Source organism: Magnolia sinica, chromosome 18 (assembly GCF_029962835.1).
Source record: "Magnolia sinica isolate HGM2019 chromosome 18, MsV1, whole genome shotgun sequence".
NCBI classification, from domain to species: domain Eukaryota; kingdom Viridiplantae; phylum Streptophyta; class Magnoliopsida; order Magnoliales; family Magnoliaceae; genus Magnolia; species Magnolia sinica.
In genome coordinates, this window is record NC_080590.1 from 24,136,988 (window position 1) to 24,155,601 (window position 18,614).

Sequence of the window (18,614 nt, forward strand, 5' to 3'; positions counted from 1 at the left end):
GTGAGGCGGTACCCATGTGAAGTGGGGCTCACAAGGGGGGTTTGGCAAAGGTCCTAACCCATGTGATGTGGGGCCTGGGCTATGAGACAAATGGATTAATTTGCCATGCTCTATCAGCTCGAGCTTTTAAAGCAAGTGGTTAATTATCCTGCATCATAAGGTCGGTCGTCTGGCTCAACCCATCAATGACCTCTATGGGTAGATCGGGTCGGGTAGGGTGTGAACCGAGCCTGACCAATTTGCTTAGATGGGCCACATTTTCTAGCCTTAGACCAACCTATTACCTATCAGAATGGCCTGAACCCATCTCATAAGATTGAATACACCCTTTATGATGAATAGAAATTATCAAGAACGCCATGAGATTGAATACACCAATTTAACAGTAGCAGTGCTCTGTGGGCCCCACCATAATGTTTTTTTTATTCATGCTGTCCATCAATTTTCCCAAATCATTTCAGAGGACATGATCCAAAATTAGGCAAATCCAAGATTCAGGTAGACCACACCACATGAAACAGTGGTTATTGAATGCCCACCATTAAAAACTTCTTGGGGGCATGAAAGTTTTGGATCAAGATGGTATTTGTGTTTTCCCTTCATCCAGGTCTGTATGACCTAATCAACAAGTTGGACGGCAAATAAACATTACAGTGGGCCTTAGGAAGTTTTTAACAGTGGGTGTTCAATCACTATTGTTTTCCTGTGGTCTGGTCTACATGAGATTTGGATCTGATTCATTTTTGGGCTCATGCCCTGAAATAATGATCCAAAATGGATGAAACACACATTATGGTGGGCCCACATAGCACTGTCCACTAGGGAGGTCGCTACTGGCAGTGTCAGTACGAACTTTTCGTTTCAGGGACAGCCAACTTTCCTGTTTGGTACCTAATCTGTACATGTGGTGCCATGTTAGTTTATCCAAGCCGTTGATCTAGTCTCCCCAATCATGGACGAACCACATTCTCTCAAATTGAATGATCCTAACTATCAAATCTCATCTTTTACCTATTGAATGTGGACCGTTGGTGCATTCTTCCTTAACCATGGAAAGGTTATAGAGTTGACTAAACAAAGAGAATTTTTGGGCATCTTTCATCCAACGATAAGATCAATGGCTTGGATAAACAAAGCATGGGCCCCACATTTGCAGACAAAGCACCAAAAGGTGAAGTTCGGCCTCAAATCACTAAAAAGGAATTGCATAAATTCGAGAAACAAGTTGGGGGTGCCTGGGTAAACGGTCGATCCCATTAGGTGAGTCTGGATGACCTGTGCCCACTTGTAGTATAACGATCACGTCACTGTGAATCAAGACCGTATAACTTCTCAAGGATAAGATGCCAGTCCTGTGGTAGTTGGCCACCATTTTTTAGATGGTCCTAAGATTCTGCATCTTTCAGCAGCGCATTTCTCAACAGTAAAATGCTAAAATTGGTAAAGGAGGCCTCAAAAAAATCACCACCTCTACTTTTCAAAAAAAAAATAAAATTGGTGGCCTACAAAAGAGATGCAAAAGCAGTCCAAGTTCAACTGAAAAAGCTTCTGATATTGGTCGACCTCGTTTTTAGATAACAAGGATGTATTCCATGAGATAATTATTAGTGGGAATGTCAATGCTTTCCAAAATATACATTTCAAAAGTTCAAATTTTCGATTCCTCACCGTCTTTGAATGCTAAGAGAATGTGCACACCCACTCTTTATCAGTGCTATGCTTATTTTAAGTACTAATAATAATCGTTTGAGGGTTAGCTCCAATACATCCCGTTGGGACTTTAGCCTTTGAATCTAGGTGTCATCTTCCAATGTTCCAAACCATTAATATGACAATTCTCACTTTGGATGGTGGGAAGAGAACAATTGAAAGGCTCTCAATTGGATCATTTCAGACTCTTTATAACTTGACTCTTCTACTTTGAAAACAAATGATCATCATTTCCTTTATATGAGTGAAGGGTTGAAATATACAATCAAAGAGTTGTTTTTCCAAGCATCCCACATCCAAGGGGAGCCCTGGCAAATAATTCCAAATCTAACAGCTAACAGTCCCCATGTATCTGAGCAAATCTCTTATGAAAGCACAGGGGCTATACAAGGCCAAAAAGACTGGGTCTCACACATTTCCAACCAGTAGGGAACAGCTGTGTAGGGAGAGATTACATGCAATGCTAACATAAGCAAGGAAGAACATGAAATATTCAAATCTACACTCGCCACCAGTCCGGTCGTCCAATTCTCTCTTTCCTTTTAATCAGATATAAAATATTGAAAAATATATATATAAGGTACATTATACTATATGATGAATAGCACACCCCACTGGGGTGTTCCCGTCATCCAATTCACTATTTCCTTTTAATGGAATATAAATTATTAAAATACCCCACCGCACCCTGACCCCTGTTACTGCTGCTGGGCATACCATCTATTCAACAGCTCTAATAAAAGAACTGCCGCTGAGTCCTTGGCCTTCTTGACACTGGGCATTGGCTCTCCTACACAATCATCCGTCCATCCTTTGTCAGTCGTGTTCACGCGGACGGAATAGGTAAATCTTTTCGCATGAGCGGGACCACCTTCATTGATGCACCTGCACATGCAACCGTTCACACATCAGACATCTGCATGCAGATCATGCAAAGTGTTGTATGATTTTGAGATTCAGAAACTTCCTGATCCTCAGCCACGAGTCCCTGCAGATGTCTACCCATGGTTTGGTGATCCGGCCCTACCATGAACAGGGATGACCCAAAAATCTACCTAACCAGATTCTCAATCAGTGTCTGCACCTAGACAGTATAGAAGAAAAGACAACAAAAGACTGAAGAAGGCAAAGATCTTCAAAATTCTGGGAGATTTTTGGGCCATGCTCCCAACAATGGTAGCCTCATCAAATCAAGGGCTCAATTGCATGGACTCTACGCCTGAGGATATCCTATAGTTCCCTCTATATGAACTGCTATTTATTACCTGTACTGGGGCATAGGCCACTGCCGCCGCAGGCATATATCATTCAGCGTTTGCCTGGTGAAGGTCTGGACACCATTTTTTTTCTTTCCATTCTCACCATCCTTCTCCTTAGCTTCCTCTGTATCCTTCTCCTTCAGCACAACCAGAGCATTCCTCGCAGCTAGCTTCTGAGCCATTTTCTTCTGTGGATTCTTAGCAATCCCGATCTGGACGCCATCAATGAAGACCTCCACAGTAGCTACATTACCACTCCGGGTAGCTTTATATTCCAGGCCCTCGGCCTGTTGCTGGCAGCGCTCCTGAAGCTCCCTAACCGGATGCATTGGGAGGGTTTCTGGGGTCACCATCGGATGTAACAAGGGTTGGAACACCTGCAAAAGGGGACTAATGTGTAACACCATGCAAGAGCCTGGCCCTCCATTTCATCATATCAGACCAGAAAGCTAAAAGAGCAGAAGATTACCCTCCAGACTACCGCAGTATCGCGTCCATTGTCCAGAAAAATGGCACCTGCAATGGATTCCACAATGTCACCCAGCACTTTGGGAGCCTTGCAATCTCCCAGGCCAAAGGAATTGAACCCTGGCTTTGAGAGTTCGTCTTGAACATCCTTCACAAAGTCCCGTATCTGAAAATGTAGCACAAAATATGGGTGGAATTCATCAAGCCAAGTTTAAAAGAGATGGACTCTTCTTTTTGAACTGCAATTTCCTGATGCTGGTAAGGGAATTCTGCTAAACCCATGCATACCTCCAAATGTGCCATCATGGCTCATGTGCGGCACTATTCAATCTATGCATTAGCTATGTTACATAGATGGCCTAATACAAAATCAGGCCAGTCAACTCATCATATGGACCATACATGTGAAAAAATGAACAGTATGAAGACTCTGAACGGGCCACGTCATGCATGCGTGGCCTCTAGTGGGATGAGTAGCCCTAGCCTGATCTTTGGGCCAGATCCTCTATACAGTGGTGCCCACCTGAGGCATTGCTCAGATTATGATGCATGCCAGGTTGCTATGCCGGCCACATGGGAGCTCAACAAAACTTCATAGGGATAAAAGAAGTAGAAGAGAAGGGCACCCGAACCTGTGCTTCCAGGGCACTTGATCCATGCCGAAGGTGCACGTGAAGCTTGTGCTTCACAGCAACACGTGCAAAGTTCTCATTATTTACAGCAGCAGCTCGCAAGTCAGTAAGGCGGCCAGGGGGTAGATCCGTGTATGTAAAGAAAAGGTGCCTTGTTATAAGATGATCCAATACGGCATCACCAACAAATTCCAACCGCTGATAACAGGAGACTCCAGACGATGGCCGTGAAGCATGGGTGATGGCTTCCACCAACAGGCCCCTGTCATTGAACTTCAGATTCAGAGCACCCTCTAATGTATCGAAGTCGATGCTCCTCATTATGCTCTCTGGAATGCTGCACGGCTTATTCACAGGCTCTATTTCTTGAGGGTCAAACTCCACCTGAATCCCGATCCATTTCATGAGATGGTTTGCAGCAACCTTCCCTCCTTCCACATAATAGACCCCAATCAATGCTTCAACAACATCAGCCAGTGTCTTGCTAGAGAGAACTCTGTAGCAGCTCGAATCACTCTCAATCTCTCCATCTTCCATACCATCGTCCTCATAACCATCATCATAAATATCCTTCTGTGATTCGGTCTCAGCAACTGAACTTTCCTGATCAAATAAGGAGGGTTGCACTTCCTTTGTATCTTCATCAAAGACAGGCAGCACTCCAGGAGCAGCCCATCTTGATGGAGCAAATCGATCAGCCTGTATATATGACTGGAGTCCTTTAGTCAGAGCATACTGGTACAGTACCATGTTGCTTACCATCTGCTGCCGCATCCTAGTAAGCTGTCCCTCATGCTTCTGAGGGTATTTGAGAAAAAGGAATCTACTAACAACCCACTTCAGGTAAGCATCTCCCAGCAGCTCTGCTCTTTCATAGCAGAAAGTCTCTTGACATGAAGCAGCAGTCAAGGCTTCCAATATCTGTAACAGTATTTGTGATTCATCAATTTAAACAGTAGAATGAACTGGAACCATACAAGCAGGAACTTTTCACTGTGCAATAAACATTATACCTTGGAAGAAGGAACTGGGTAGTTAATAATATCCTTTAGCTGAACTGCAAGAAGCATACTTTCTACCCTCCTCATTATTGAGGGCAATCTCTGGGCACCTCGAATGAGGGACCCCGGAAGCGGATGGACAAAACAGAGCTCAGGAGGCAGAAACACATAATACGTTTTATCAAGATTCTCTTCAGACTCTCCTTCATGTGCTACAACAACAAGAAGTGCACTTTAAGCCTTTAGACTTGCCCTAGCCACCAGGGCATGAAATAAGCCTATGCTGAACTTAAGGTATTTAAGGATTATGAAGTGTAATGGCATACCTTCAGAATGTTCGAACCTAGGTGAGAGGAGATTCTTACAGTATGAAACACCACGTCCTCGTATTAGAGGTTGTTTCTTATAAATCAATTCCACTCCATACCTGCATAAGTATGGCAGAAATGGATAACCAACATGCACCATTCTGTTGTGCGTGAAGAAACACAAGCTTCTCCAATCCATTCAAAGAATCAGTACGCTACTGCCTGTGAGAAATACGTTAATTTTGTTACGGGGCCCATGTATTTTCCACAAGAGAGTAGAGAACTAATTCTCTGATAGAATGATAAGACTTTTCTGCTTCTTCCAGCACAACAGGTTTGGTGCATTGCGGCTACCCATTCCTGGCATGTATGAGATTAGCAAGATCAGAAAACTAGAAGCAATAAAATGGAGAAGCGAAGGAATAGTGAGCTCAAAATGAAAAATAGTATAAAATAACAACATATATCATACTTTTGTCTGTAGTAATCAGCATATGAACTGTACTCCAAAGGACCCAAATAGCCCTCCTTCCTTGGGAATGAATTCTCTGCATTCATGTCATAGCGCACAGAATCCACATAAAACCGCTTTCCAGAGTGCGCAGCTGTTACAATTCTTCCAACAAGGTCTTCCACATCAATGCAAGAATCTGCCATTAACAACCTGTTTGGGGCCACATCCTCATAGGTTTGACCTTCTGTAATGTTGCGAGTGGGAACCAACCCAGAAGCTTTCACGACATCAAACTGTGCCACAGCTCCTCTGATACCATAGGTTGGGTGGGATTTCTGTCCAAAAGCCATGCCATGTCGCAACTTCCCAAATCCATACTCCCTCCGGTCCCCACCTAGCGTTCGCTCGTTTGTGCCAAGGTAAACATCTGGACGAGCCCTCTGAAGGGGATTACTCCATGCATCAGTGCCAATTATCTTTTCAATCAGATGCCAGTCAACTCCTTTTAAGGGATCTAAACCCTTCTGGCTTGTTACAGGGACAAATAGATATGCTTTGGCAGGATCCCAAGGAGTTGTTGAAGGTTCAACATCCACATCTAACACGATGCTCATAAGTCTTACATGAAAGCTCTTTAGGGAAACCAACTGAGGCAACACAAAAACCAGCACTTTGTAAACATTTACAGCTACAACCAGAAGCTTCACATTTTTACTACGCAACTACATAAACGACTGATCAACCTGGCTTTCTGTAATCTCTATGGATCCCTGGAAGATGAGAGATGCCTTCGTTATCATGGTTCGAGCAACAAAGAGATCCATCGACATCGATAAAACCTATAAAATTCAACTCATTAGACAACATGCGCAAGCAATCACTGAATTGCAGGTATTGCTGCAAAACACGTTGAAAATAATACCTCTGCATCCAGCTCATTGCCAAAAAGTACTGCAAAATCTGAAACTTGTGTTAAGAACCCATCTTTTGAGGTGCCGATGTTTTCACAATTTACCGCATACATATACAGCCGAACCAATTTGGAATTGTCAGAGCCATCTCTCCCAGATAAAATCCATTCTCCCTGCAAGTGATGCAGAAATTCAACAATCCATGTGCAAGTTTTCACCTTGAGAGATAGTGAGGTTCCAGCCCACTATGTGCACTGGACCATTGTGGAGCCACGTCTCATACAAAATCAATATTTTTGCTATGAATTAGTTAACAAATTAACATTTTTGTCTGGATGCATCTGAGTGAAAATTACGAAGGATTATTTAAGAGTTTGTGTAACATGTTTTAGAAGTATGCCTACATGTAGAAAGTGAAAAAACATTTACTTAGATATCTAAAAATGAAAAATGATCACATACAAGGACTGTGTGTGAACTTTCACATAAAGCCCCATGTTTCCCACCACTGTCACCCACGTAAGACACCAAAGCTGTGCAAAAAGGTGGGACACCTGTGAACATACAAAAATTAAGCTGGCCTGCTCATCGGGAGGGCCATACCATCTAAATCAGTGGAAATTTAATGATTTGATTCTGCATACAAGCATGGTCCACCTACTGACTGGATTGGACTAATTTTCATCGTGGGTGATCTTATCATGTGGCCATCTTTTGCACAACTCAGACGTCCAGCATGCATGACATTTTAGCAGGAAGATGGGACTGCATGTGACCATTTCTCATATATTGTATGTAGTTTGCAATATTGCCGTTTTGGCTTGTGTATGGATGGTGCTGGACCCCCATGGTAAGGGGGGTCACTGCAATAGTGCAATTACATCAAAAGTCTTTCCTAAAAATGCACCTGAAGGAACTTACCCGGAGGACTTCAGCGACACCTTCAGGATAGAACTCTCTATGCCGTGCAGTTCCAGGGAGAGGATCTCCTTCATCATTCGGATCTACTTTCTCCCCTTCTTCCCCACTTCCCTTGTCTGGCAAAAGCATGTCAGTGAACGCCCCCATCTCATGGAGTTTCTTGCAAGCAGCCAAACAAACAGCCTGCACAAGGAATGAGAATGACTAACATGTTTTCTTAGCATTACAAAAGGTAATGTACTTCCAAAGACAACCAGTTCCTATAATAAATTTTGTAACAAGTAGTATCATGCCTGTTGCGCGAGGCGCATTGAACTGCATACAGGACCCTCGAGTTTTTCAAATGGTGCATTACAAGGGAGCTGAAGCTTGCATGAGTATTCGGTGGATCCTCCTGGCTTCTCATGCTGTTCCATAATAAACTCAGGACGAAGTATTGAATACCTGAAAAGAAGATGAAGGGTAATGGAGTAAATAAGTATCTTATAACAGAACTATGAATCAAGGTCAATAGACTGAAAACATCAACCATATAGTAATGCGATGGAGACCTGTCACTTGGCAGCTGGGAGCAGTAGAAATGGATGAGTCCAACAGCAGAGTTTAAGCTAACGATAGCACCAGTTGACTCAACCTGATACACAGAACCAGGTGCTGTATCCGGTAAAGTCAACCTTGCAGTACCCTTAAGATGACTAATGTCAGTTCTTTCAATCGCTTCCTTCCGCAAGGTTTCCTCACTATTCCGAGCATTCCGCATGAAGGTTTCATGTGACAAATTCCCCCTGACATGAATATGAACTGAGATCAGAGTTTGCTGCCTCATTCAATTCAAAAACTATACAACATTATGAAGGTTGCGTGGGTGCTTGAATAGATCCAACATGGAATAGCCTCATGTACCTCTCAACCATTAATATGTAATCAGATCCAGGCTTCCTTGCACGACCTCTTGATTGAATGTATGCCAGAACAGTTTTTGCAAGGTCAAAGCGGATGACAACATTGCACTGCCGAATATCAAGGCCTTCTTCTGCAACACTGGTTGCCACTAACAGTGTAACCTGCCAATCAGACATATGGTCTTAGCACCAGAAATTTAATCTTTGAGAAGAATAAACATGCTTTAGCTATAAAAGCAACAACACCATGAGATTTGACAAGCAGAAGTTACACTTGTAATACATACTCGACCATCGCGAAATTTGGCAATTGTGTCTTGCATTTGGCATGTACGCATCTCCTGATTATTGTTGTGCCCAATCAAGCTCGCACAATTGATAAAATTCAAGGACGGCAACTCTGAGAACACCTGCCCACTTGTAGGAGAAAAAACAAATCACCATGATACATTGTTGTGCAAAAAGAAAAACAGGGGAAGATAATAACTGCTGTTGATGATACTAGATATACAGACGCCCTTAATATTCAAACCTTTGGAAGAACTAAGGCAGCCACAACTCGCTCTACAAAAATGATTGCACGGAAATCTTCTGTGTGTTGGTACTTCAACAGAATTTTAATTAATGATTGCACTTTTGGGGTCACTTTTCCATCTGCTACAGCAGCTCCAATTATCACATCCACATGCTCCCCACCAGAGACAACTATGGATAAAAACAACATCAAACATGGGAGTGACGTTAGGCAATTTTCATAATCTTATGCACAAGGTACAGTTAACTACCAAGGGAGAAGTAACTACTTTTGTTGATTAATAAACATGGGATAGACATTCTCATGTATCATGACTCCATCGTAAGTACATACCAAGGGAGATGGAATTACTTTCGTTGATTAATAACGGGTAGAAGTAATTACTTTCATTTCATTCATTGATAACAATGGGACAGAGAGCCTCAACTCTCACGTATCATGATTCTATTGTAAGTTGTGAGAACGAGCAAGAACCAAAAGGAGTAGCATCAAGTCCATCCCTCTAATCAGCCATAACATTGGCCTCCCTGGGAACTTGGTTGAACAATATATCTTCTAAATGTCTGTAACTCCCAAACAAAGATTTCACATTATTCAAACTTCACTGTTGAAGCCAACAAAATATCATTCCTACCTAGAAGCTGAAGCAACACATCATCTTCACCAGGTCAAATTCTAAACACATGCTTATTATGAACTTGTTGTTCCATATATGCAAATACCGTAGAACACCCTCACAGCCTTTCCAAGAGAGGCTACATCTAGGATCAACCACATGATAAATTGAGGTGAGTCTGATCATCACAGTAATTTGAAAAAACAGTAACAGTAAAAGAGAGAACATAGTGTGAAATATGAAAATCCTGCAAATGTCTCCGGTTGATTTAGATAACAGCCAACATTTAATGCATTGATTGATTAGTCAGTAGTTCACTTTATACCAATTAAATATAGTTTCAGAAGAGGCCCAAGAATCAACACTCACCATGACTGTCTTCCAACTCCCCTTCTTCCATTTCATCAAGGTCATTCCCTTGAGCATCATTACACTTCGTATCAGTACCTTTTGCTTCCTTATCCAACACAGCACCCTCGGACAACTGGCACTGCAAGAGAGCTACAACTTTTTTCAAGTACGATTCTTGAAACTTGACATCAAGCTGGTAGTTTGCCCTCTCATCATTTTGTAAAGCTGTCAAAAATGAATTTGCAACCTGAGGAGAGCAGAGCCAAATCAGTCATAAACAGTGCTAGCATTAGAAATGATACAGGTAGAAATGTTGCCTCTCATGCATAGAATACCATAAAAGCACACCACTGTCCCAGTTCACCCAGAGCATAGTTGATAGCTCTCAATTTTTGAATTAGATTAGCAGCCCCATCACTTTCTGTTCTTTCAGAAACACCGTAGACTAGTCGCAGTTCTTCTTTAGATCCAGCATCCCTGGCTCCCATAAACTGCCATTTGCTTCTTCTGGAACTAGAATGTGCAGCTTCCTCAACTGCAACTTCCATTTGTTTTATTTGTTCATGAAGTGACCACAATGTAGCTGCCTTATCATACTCAACCACAACTTCTAAAGGCATAGGGACATGCTTTTCAAGTTCTTTTCGATCTTTGATTGTGCATACCATGGCATCTAGTTTACTTTCAAGGTTTCGAATCTTTAAAGCACAATCCTCTTGACTAGAAACCCCTGCATGGAGAACAAAATTAGGAAACAGTAAACATAAAGTACCAATAAATCAGAATATAGTCAGTATAGAAACAAAATATACCCTTCAAATTGACGGGAGAAGCCGTCATGCCAAAAACAGCTGGTCTTTTCTCCTTTGGAGTTGTATGATAGAACTCAGACATCACCAATGAATAGGGGTGCTTTTTAACAGCATGATGGCACTCATCCAGTATAAGGAGATGGATGGATTCCATTTTTATGATGCTGTGTCTGAGAATGTTCAGCAGAATTTGAGCTGTCATAACTAGTACCTGCATCGGAATAAGTAGAGAGATAATCAAAGGGAGGGGGAATGATGCACTTTGAAGAGGAATAACCTAAAAATAAATGCCTTTTACATGTCAACCCTTGGGTTGTTAAACGCAACAACACTAGAAGCTCTTGAAGCAAAAATTTAAAACCATAATTAATAATGCTACACATTCTAACTAATGCAAAGCCAGTTATAAAGAGAGAAATAATAGAGATGTACAACCCAAAATATACTAGGGTATTGTCAGTCATAGGTATCTTTCTTTTGATTTTTATTATGCAGCACCATGAATCTGATTGTCTGCTGAAAAACATACTCCATTGATTCCATGGACTACGAAAACACAGAATGTTTTCTAGGCTTCTAGCATTAGAGTATAACCAATTCACCATCACAATTGAATGAAGACCAAAGGATAACAATGTGAATCTTAAATTACTAGCTCAAGCAAATTCATCCATATTATTTCTTGGATAGCAAGAAGACTGTTTTTTTTGTTTGTTTTCACTGGATAGCAAGAAGACTGTTTGCTTCTTCTTTTCTTTCTTTTCCTTTTCCTTTTTTTTTTTTATTAAAGGAGAAAAGTTTTTTATTCCTAGAGCCAAGAAGCAAATTCACAAAGCAATCGTTGAGGGACCAATAGCAAGTGATCCTCTTGTCGCTCCCTTTTTAGCAAGACTATATTGGCCTCCTTGTTAGCTACAAAAGACACTAGGGAGCACAAGGCTCCAACCAGGCCAACAAAATACATCAAATAAAATTCATGCCTCTGAGGACCCTGCTTATCACCAATTGTTTGCTATATAAGCACTTATCTAGAATGTTGGATGAGTCATTTAACCAAGCTACCAGAAAAGACGGCACGGAGAGTTAATGTGCATCTATTAGGTTATTTATTGGCGACTAATTCGAATTATCTTCTTTTGTGTCATATGAATTTAACAGAAACTAAGCTCAGTTTAACCGTTGTCTGTGCTCTGCGAGTAAAATTAACCAATGAAGCTGGAAGTTTTTAAAAAGGTTCCAAAATTATCCATGGCCTACATCGATTTGCGTAATCCACGGTTTTTTAGGTATCTGCATAATGCTTAAACATGCAGGCAGAATGTACTAAAATATCGTGCTACCATGCTATCCAGTGTATCACAATAAAATTATATATCACACAGCAGCAGAAGACAGATAATCTCATCGATGATTCGGCAACACAATTGTGTCTAAGAAATGATCAACTACGCTCTGCGAGCAATATATTTGTAGGTATGTATCCTAGTTTTCATTTTTTTTTTTTCCCCAAAATGAAGAAAAAGAGATCATGCTGTCTCAGATGACATGTCTCATTCATTGACCGACATTTAAAATGCCTGTATTTTTTACCTGTTTTGATTCAAACTCTCGCTGCCACCTCCGAGCATCCCAGAAATCTTGACCCATCTCACCACAATAATGACCAACTCTGTAACCAGTTCTCTCACGAATAACTTCCGCTTGCTGAAATTACAAGACGAAGCCGCAATGCTAAATCAACATTCACCCAAGAATCCATAAAGATACAACTAAAAGCCCAAAACACGAAAATATGATCCAAGACATGCCATACCTGATAAACAAGAGGAACCTTGGGTACCAAGAATATAGCTAGAATTTTCCTGTTCTCTTGTTGCATTTCTTTGCAAATGCTCTTGATAAGAAGAACAGCAATGAGCGTTTTCCCAGCCCCAGTTTCAAGAAACGCGATTGTATTCTTCTTCTTAGCCTGTTCCAGAACATCCAGTTGATATTTCCTAGCCTGCTCCTCCACTGGCTTCTCTTTCTTCTCGTCCGGTTTCTTCTCGGGACTCTTGACCCGTTCTGGGCTTTCTTGCCTGGCTCTCTTCACCTCTCTGTTCGGCTCTGCAGGCTCCCATGGCCCAACACGGAATATGACCTTTCCCATCCGGTCCCTCTCCCAATACCCTCTCCTTTCTCTCTCCCTCCAGTCCCTGTCTCTACCATCCCTCCTATCACAGCCGTCCCGTTCTCTTTTATTGCTCCGGTAATCCCGTCTTTCGCTCTCTTCCCAGTCATGGCGGGCCCGCTTTCTGCTTGACCATTCCCGGGAACCGCTGTGCATGTGCCGGCGGGCCAAGTAATTCCTTTCCTCACCACTGCGATCACTTAGACGGGCCCTCTTGTTAGGTCTATCTGCACCGCTGCTGTCCCCATTCTGCTTAATCCTATGTCTCTGGTCGTTAGAACTCTTGTTCTCAGAATCAGCTTCTTCACAATGCTTCTTGATCCCATTCTGCTGTGGGGCCTGCACTTCAAGAATCTCACCGAGCTCCCCCTGGTCAACACTAGCACCACTGCCATCACCACCGATCAAGAGGCTATCATCCTTGATGCTGTCAAGAAACCGATCAAGATCCCTAAAGAAACTGGAATCATCCTCAACGACTGCCGCCCGATCAGACGGATCAATCACTTCAGCAACCACAGCTGCTGGGCCACTGAAATCGTCAAAACCGGAGAGATCAATGTCTTCACAAGCATCAAGCCAGTAAGAAGAAGAAGCAGGGGCAGTAGAAACCCTAGCTTGCGGAGAACGAGATTGTTCGCCACTGCTGCCACAAACCCTAGATTCCTCTTGATTCTCCATCTCTCTCTAGACGTTCGGAAAACCGAGAAACAAGATAAATATAAATAGAAGAAGAGCAGTTCTGCGTTTGGGATTTTAGGGTTTTGGGTCCGTTTTTGCCCTAATTTTAGAGAGAGGGAGAGTGAGAAGAGTCTCTATTGCCTTTTTGTTTTCCTTTCTTTTTTGTATATTTGCAAGATTCGACGGTGTATCAACGCGACTCCTCTCTCTGACTCTCTCTCTCTCTCTCTGAAGAAGAGATGCTATGCTTTCTATATCTTTTCTCTTATTTGCTTTGTTCTTCTTCAGTTGTGGCTTTTTAGGGGTTTGACCTGAAGGACATGCATGCGATTCTGGTCGGTCTCAGAGAGAGCGAGAGGAATATTAATGGGACAGAGAGAAGATGAAGGCCGGTTGAGCGGTTTTGAGATTTTTTCACACGTGTCGGGATTTCGGATTCTTCGCTTATAAGGCTGTCAACGGGTTCTTATCCGGGTCGGGTCCATATATTTTCGGACATTGGCTCATCAGTTCTTTCATTTTTAATTCTTGCTTTTGATGACCCCGACCCACACTGATTTAAGTTTCAGCAATGTATATCTGTTATTGCAGTCGTTAGGTCGATTAAAGGCCGCCAACCTAAATGAATGGATTAGATAATGCTGGTGTGCACTTTGACATTATGGTATTTTCATGAAACTCATACATGCCCAACGATATTAACGAGAACAACATTAATTACAAAAAAAATTAATTAATTACATATCAAGAGTCAGGGAACGCGGTTTGGCTAGTGAGGCTGCCACCAGGTAGGTAGTCGTCAGTGCTATGTGGACCTCACCATGATGTATATGTTTTATTCACACCGTTCATTCATTTTGAAAGATAATTTTAAAGCTTGATCTCAAGAATTAGATAAATCTAGATCTTGGGAAGACCACACCATCATAAAACAGCAGTAATTGAATGTCTACCATTAAAAACCTCATAGGGCCCACCGTAATGGTTATTTGAGATCTAACCAGTTGTTTAGGCCATACAAATTTGGATGAAGGGAAAAAAGTTACATCAACTTGATCGAAAACTTTTGCCGCTCCCAAAAAGTTTTTAATGGTGGGCGTTCAATCAACGTTGTGCAGCCCACTTGGGATTTGGATCAACCTTCTTTTTCGTCTCATAACATAAAATGATATGGAAGAATGAGTGGACGGCATGGTTGAAACACATAAATCATAGTGGACGGCTAGTGGCATGGCAGGGTGAGTAGCCAATCGTTTTCCGTGTCGGGGTGCAGCTTGGTGGATCCTGCAATCCACCCAGGTGTGTGGGACCCAAACCGTGGGGCACACCTTGATGCGTGTGACTACATCACATCATGCGGTGCATTTGTATTGGAAACTCACTTTAAGGCATGGTCCAAAATACGAAGCATATCCAAATCTCAGATACACCGTAGCACAGGAAAGAGTAGTTATTGATCTTTAAAAACTTCTTATGGCCACGGATCAAGACAATATTTGTGTGGTCTTTTCATATAGGTCTTTGTGTGCTTTATCAAAAGGTTGGATGGCAAATAAACATGGCAGTGGACTACATGAGGTTTTTAATAGTGGAGATTCAATCATGATTGTTTTGTGTGGTATGGTCCATCTAAGATTTGGGCATGCTTCAATTTTGGGATCATGTCCTAAAACGAGCTTTGAAAATGTTTGGACGGTGTGGATTTAAGGCATATACATTACTATGAGCCCCACAGTTAAGGGTCCCCACCTAAGTGGATACTGTGTCTCACCTAATATGCTCCCGTGGAGTCATGCCAAGCCAATGATGCACCCTACTCCTTTAGGCCGTTGAACTTATAATGAACAAGCTTAAATTCCGGCTTCCTCGTCCCTGCATGACCGACACCTTTGACACATCTCCAATTTGTCCCTCAAGTGTATGTAATAGGTGCATAGCCTAATGTATTTAGCTTGAATAAAATAGGCTAAGAGTCTTGCTTGATTGTAAGTTTGAATTTCATTTTTCATCATAAAAATCAAGTTTTATATTGATCATGCTTCTCTATGCATGTTAGCTTGTTCTAATGTGAAGTTTCCTTTTATGACCGTATTTTGAAACTCAAGAGTCTAAAATTTTCAAAACCTGAAGCTAAAGTCTGGTACCCACATGCGTGCAACCACTATATAGAAAACACATTATAATCTCTTATTTAGTTTACATGCCAAGCACATTTTTTAAAATATATAATTTTTAGCTCAAAAACTTTAATTTTGAGAACAAATATTATGGACTCTCAAAGAAATCTTTATTCATATACAACTTGAAAATCATTCCAATTATAACGTCACCTCACCTTACTAATGACTTATAATTTCTTAACAAATGAAACCATCAATGTGAATCATGGTTGTTATACATTAACATTGAAATGCTCATTTCCATATATTACAATATTAGCAACTCTATACAACACATTTAGTAGGAAGGATCATAGGTTAATTTACCTAATTACACATGATGTTTGCTATAATGACTTTATGAGATGCTATTCCTATTATCTTTAATCCATGCAAACTCATAGGCATGCATAGGGAAAAAAAAAAAAAAAAGAAGAAGAAGAATAATTGATTAATGATATATCATAATGCTTACAATGAAATAAAAATACATTTCATATGGCTTATTTTTCCCTTTAGGACTTTGGCGCCGATCCTCTTATTGAGGAATCCATAATAATGAGCCCCATGCTTATATGTTCAATGGACATTTGACAATTCTTGATGTTCTCGTTAATGGAATAATATTTGATCTCCATCCACTTTACACAATTTGAGTACTTATCATTTTTTTAAAGAAGAATACTTCATTATTGTTGTAAATAAATGCTTAGCAGTTTGTCAATGATATTGACAACTCCCAGTCCTAAGATAAAGATACTTGGCAATAACACTTGAGTCATGACTTTAAAGTAGAGTTGGACAGAATCTGGACCGATCCGACGGATCTGACCCAATCTGATTTGAACTGAAGACCAGGATCGGGTCGGATCGAGTTGGTCCACTCAGACCTGACCGTAGATCAAATCAAGTTCGGATCAGTGGTCAATCCAAACCGATCCAATCCAGGATCCAATCGATTCGGTCGGGTGTATATAAGTGATTTTTAAGTGTTTTTTTTTTTTTTACTTACCCTCACCCGAACACCCTAACCCGTCTCTTTCTCTACCCGAACGAGCAGCGCCGCACGGCCCGCACCCACCCATCTTGATCTTGATCCCTTCTCTTTCTCTTTCTTTACCGCCCGCCCTAGTTTATGACATGAATCCCTTGAGCACCGGAAGTAGCGAAGAAATGGAGAGAGAGAGAGAGAGAGAGAGAGGGTTTGACCTTCTTTCCAGGGTCGGGTGTTCCAGCGCGCCAAAGGGAAGAAGAAAGTGGAATGTAGAGAGAGAGAGAGAGAGAGAGAGAGAGAGAGAGAGAATGGGGATTTAGGGCCTCCTCCCTCTAATAAAGTCGATCATGGTTCCATTCCACATCAAAGACCTCCATGACTGCTCCGTCGCTATAGATACCTATTCATGGCTCTACAAAGGTGTTTTATCTTGTAGCAAGGAGCTCTGCATGGGCTTTGTCACGTCCCAAACCCGGAAATCGGATTCACAGGAATTCCGATCACCGAATCCAGTGTGACAGCCTCCGTAGTACCCCATTCTTGGCTCCCAGCGCTCATATGCCAGGTTCCGATCTTAGGATCCTACAAGGATGATTTTTTTTTTAACGTACATTTATCTTGTAAGAAGTATAACCACAAGTTTACCCAAATCACAAAAGCAACATCATCATCATATATCCACTAATATAAATTTGAATACAATACTGAAAGGGGAATACATAAAAAAATCAAGGCTCTAAAAGACAGCTGCACACTCCATGCTCTACGCCGCTGCTGCAACTTATCATTACATGCACGCATCTATCGTGCATAAGCTTATAGAAAGCTTAGAGGGTGGTGTAAGTGTGTGCACAAGGTAAGTATCAAGTATTCAATGCAATGTCATCATTATACAATACCGAAAATACTGGTAATCCATAAATCGTACAATATCGGGATAAACAGAAATACTGACAAGATCATGAATTATCAGAGTAAACAGAAATACTGACAAGATCAAGAATTATCAGAGTAAACAGAAATATTGACAAGTTCATGAGTATCATCAGCTGTACCAAGGCTATACGATTCAAAAACATAAACCATTATCACGTACTAAGGAAGCAATGTAGATCTATGCAATGTGAAGACATAATAAGACAAATATCGGGAACCGAGGATGCAATGCAATACAATATGCAATTCGAAAGAGCTACGAATACCATCAACCTCATGTAAGTCATATAAATACAGAAATATAACAACCCTAAATGTCGTATGCCGTGGATGTAATGCAATATACGGTGTGACTGGAATGACCATGCTGAAGTGTGAAGTCGGGATGATAGTACATAATATCACAGGCTATGGGGTCCATCATAAGGGACTTCTATTCAAACCAGTCTCATACGTAAATTTGGATAGTCAGACTCAATGTGGTAAACTCCTAATCTCAGGTTAGTCGCACGCCCCAACTGAAATCTTGGTCATTGCAAAGGTATATGTAACAAATAGTTGCGCACCACTAGCCTGAGTGGATAGTGAATGAATGAATGAATGAGATGCAACTCCTGCTCAATAAGTCCACATATCAGTACTGTTCATCTTTGGGATCATCACTGGGATTTAGTATACTCCAAATGGCACTGCCGCTCTCCTAGCCGTACAGTCCAAGTGAGCGTAAAAAATATCACTATCCGCCTAGCCAATAGTCTGTCAATATCTATCCGGCACGTTGATAGCGGACCCAT

General features: G+C 41.5%; 1 protein-coding gene across 1 annotated transcript; it reads right to left on the reverse strand.

Moving 5' to 3' along the window:
- Positions 1-2,059: 2,059 nt before the first annotated feature.
- On the reverse strand, positions 2,060-14,110 carry LOC131232959 (endoribonuclease Dicer homolog 1). Its single transcript, XM_058229501.1, has 20 exons — positions 12,694-14,110; positions 12,471-12,584; positions 10,881-11,091; positions 10,404-10,798; positions 10,087-10,315; positions 9,099-9,271; positions 8,854-8,976; positions 8,568-8,728; positions 8,216-8,449; positions 7,958-8,108; positions 7,665-7,847; positions 6,755-6,916; positions 6,576-6,671; positions 5,851-6,479; positions 5,397-5,497; positions 5,083-5,282; positions 4,070-4,990; positions 3,439-3,603; positions 2,976-3,346; positions 2,060-2,595 (listed from the first exon to the last, which is right to left on the reverse strand). The coding sequence occupies exons 1-20, from the start codon at positions 13,729-13,731 to the stop codon at positions 2,409-2,411; spliced, it is 5,844 nt and encodes a 1,947-aa protein (XP_058085484.1). The 5' UTR covers positions 13,732-14,110; the 3' UTR covers positions 2,060-2,408.
- Between the last annotated feature and the right edge of the window lie 4,504 nt (positions 14,111-18,614).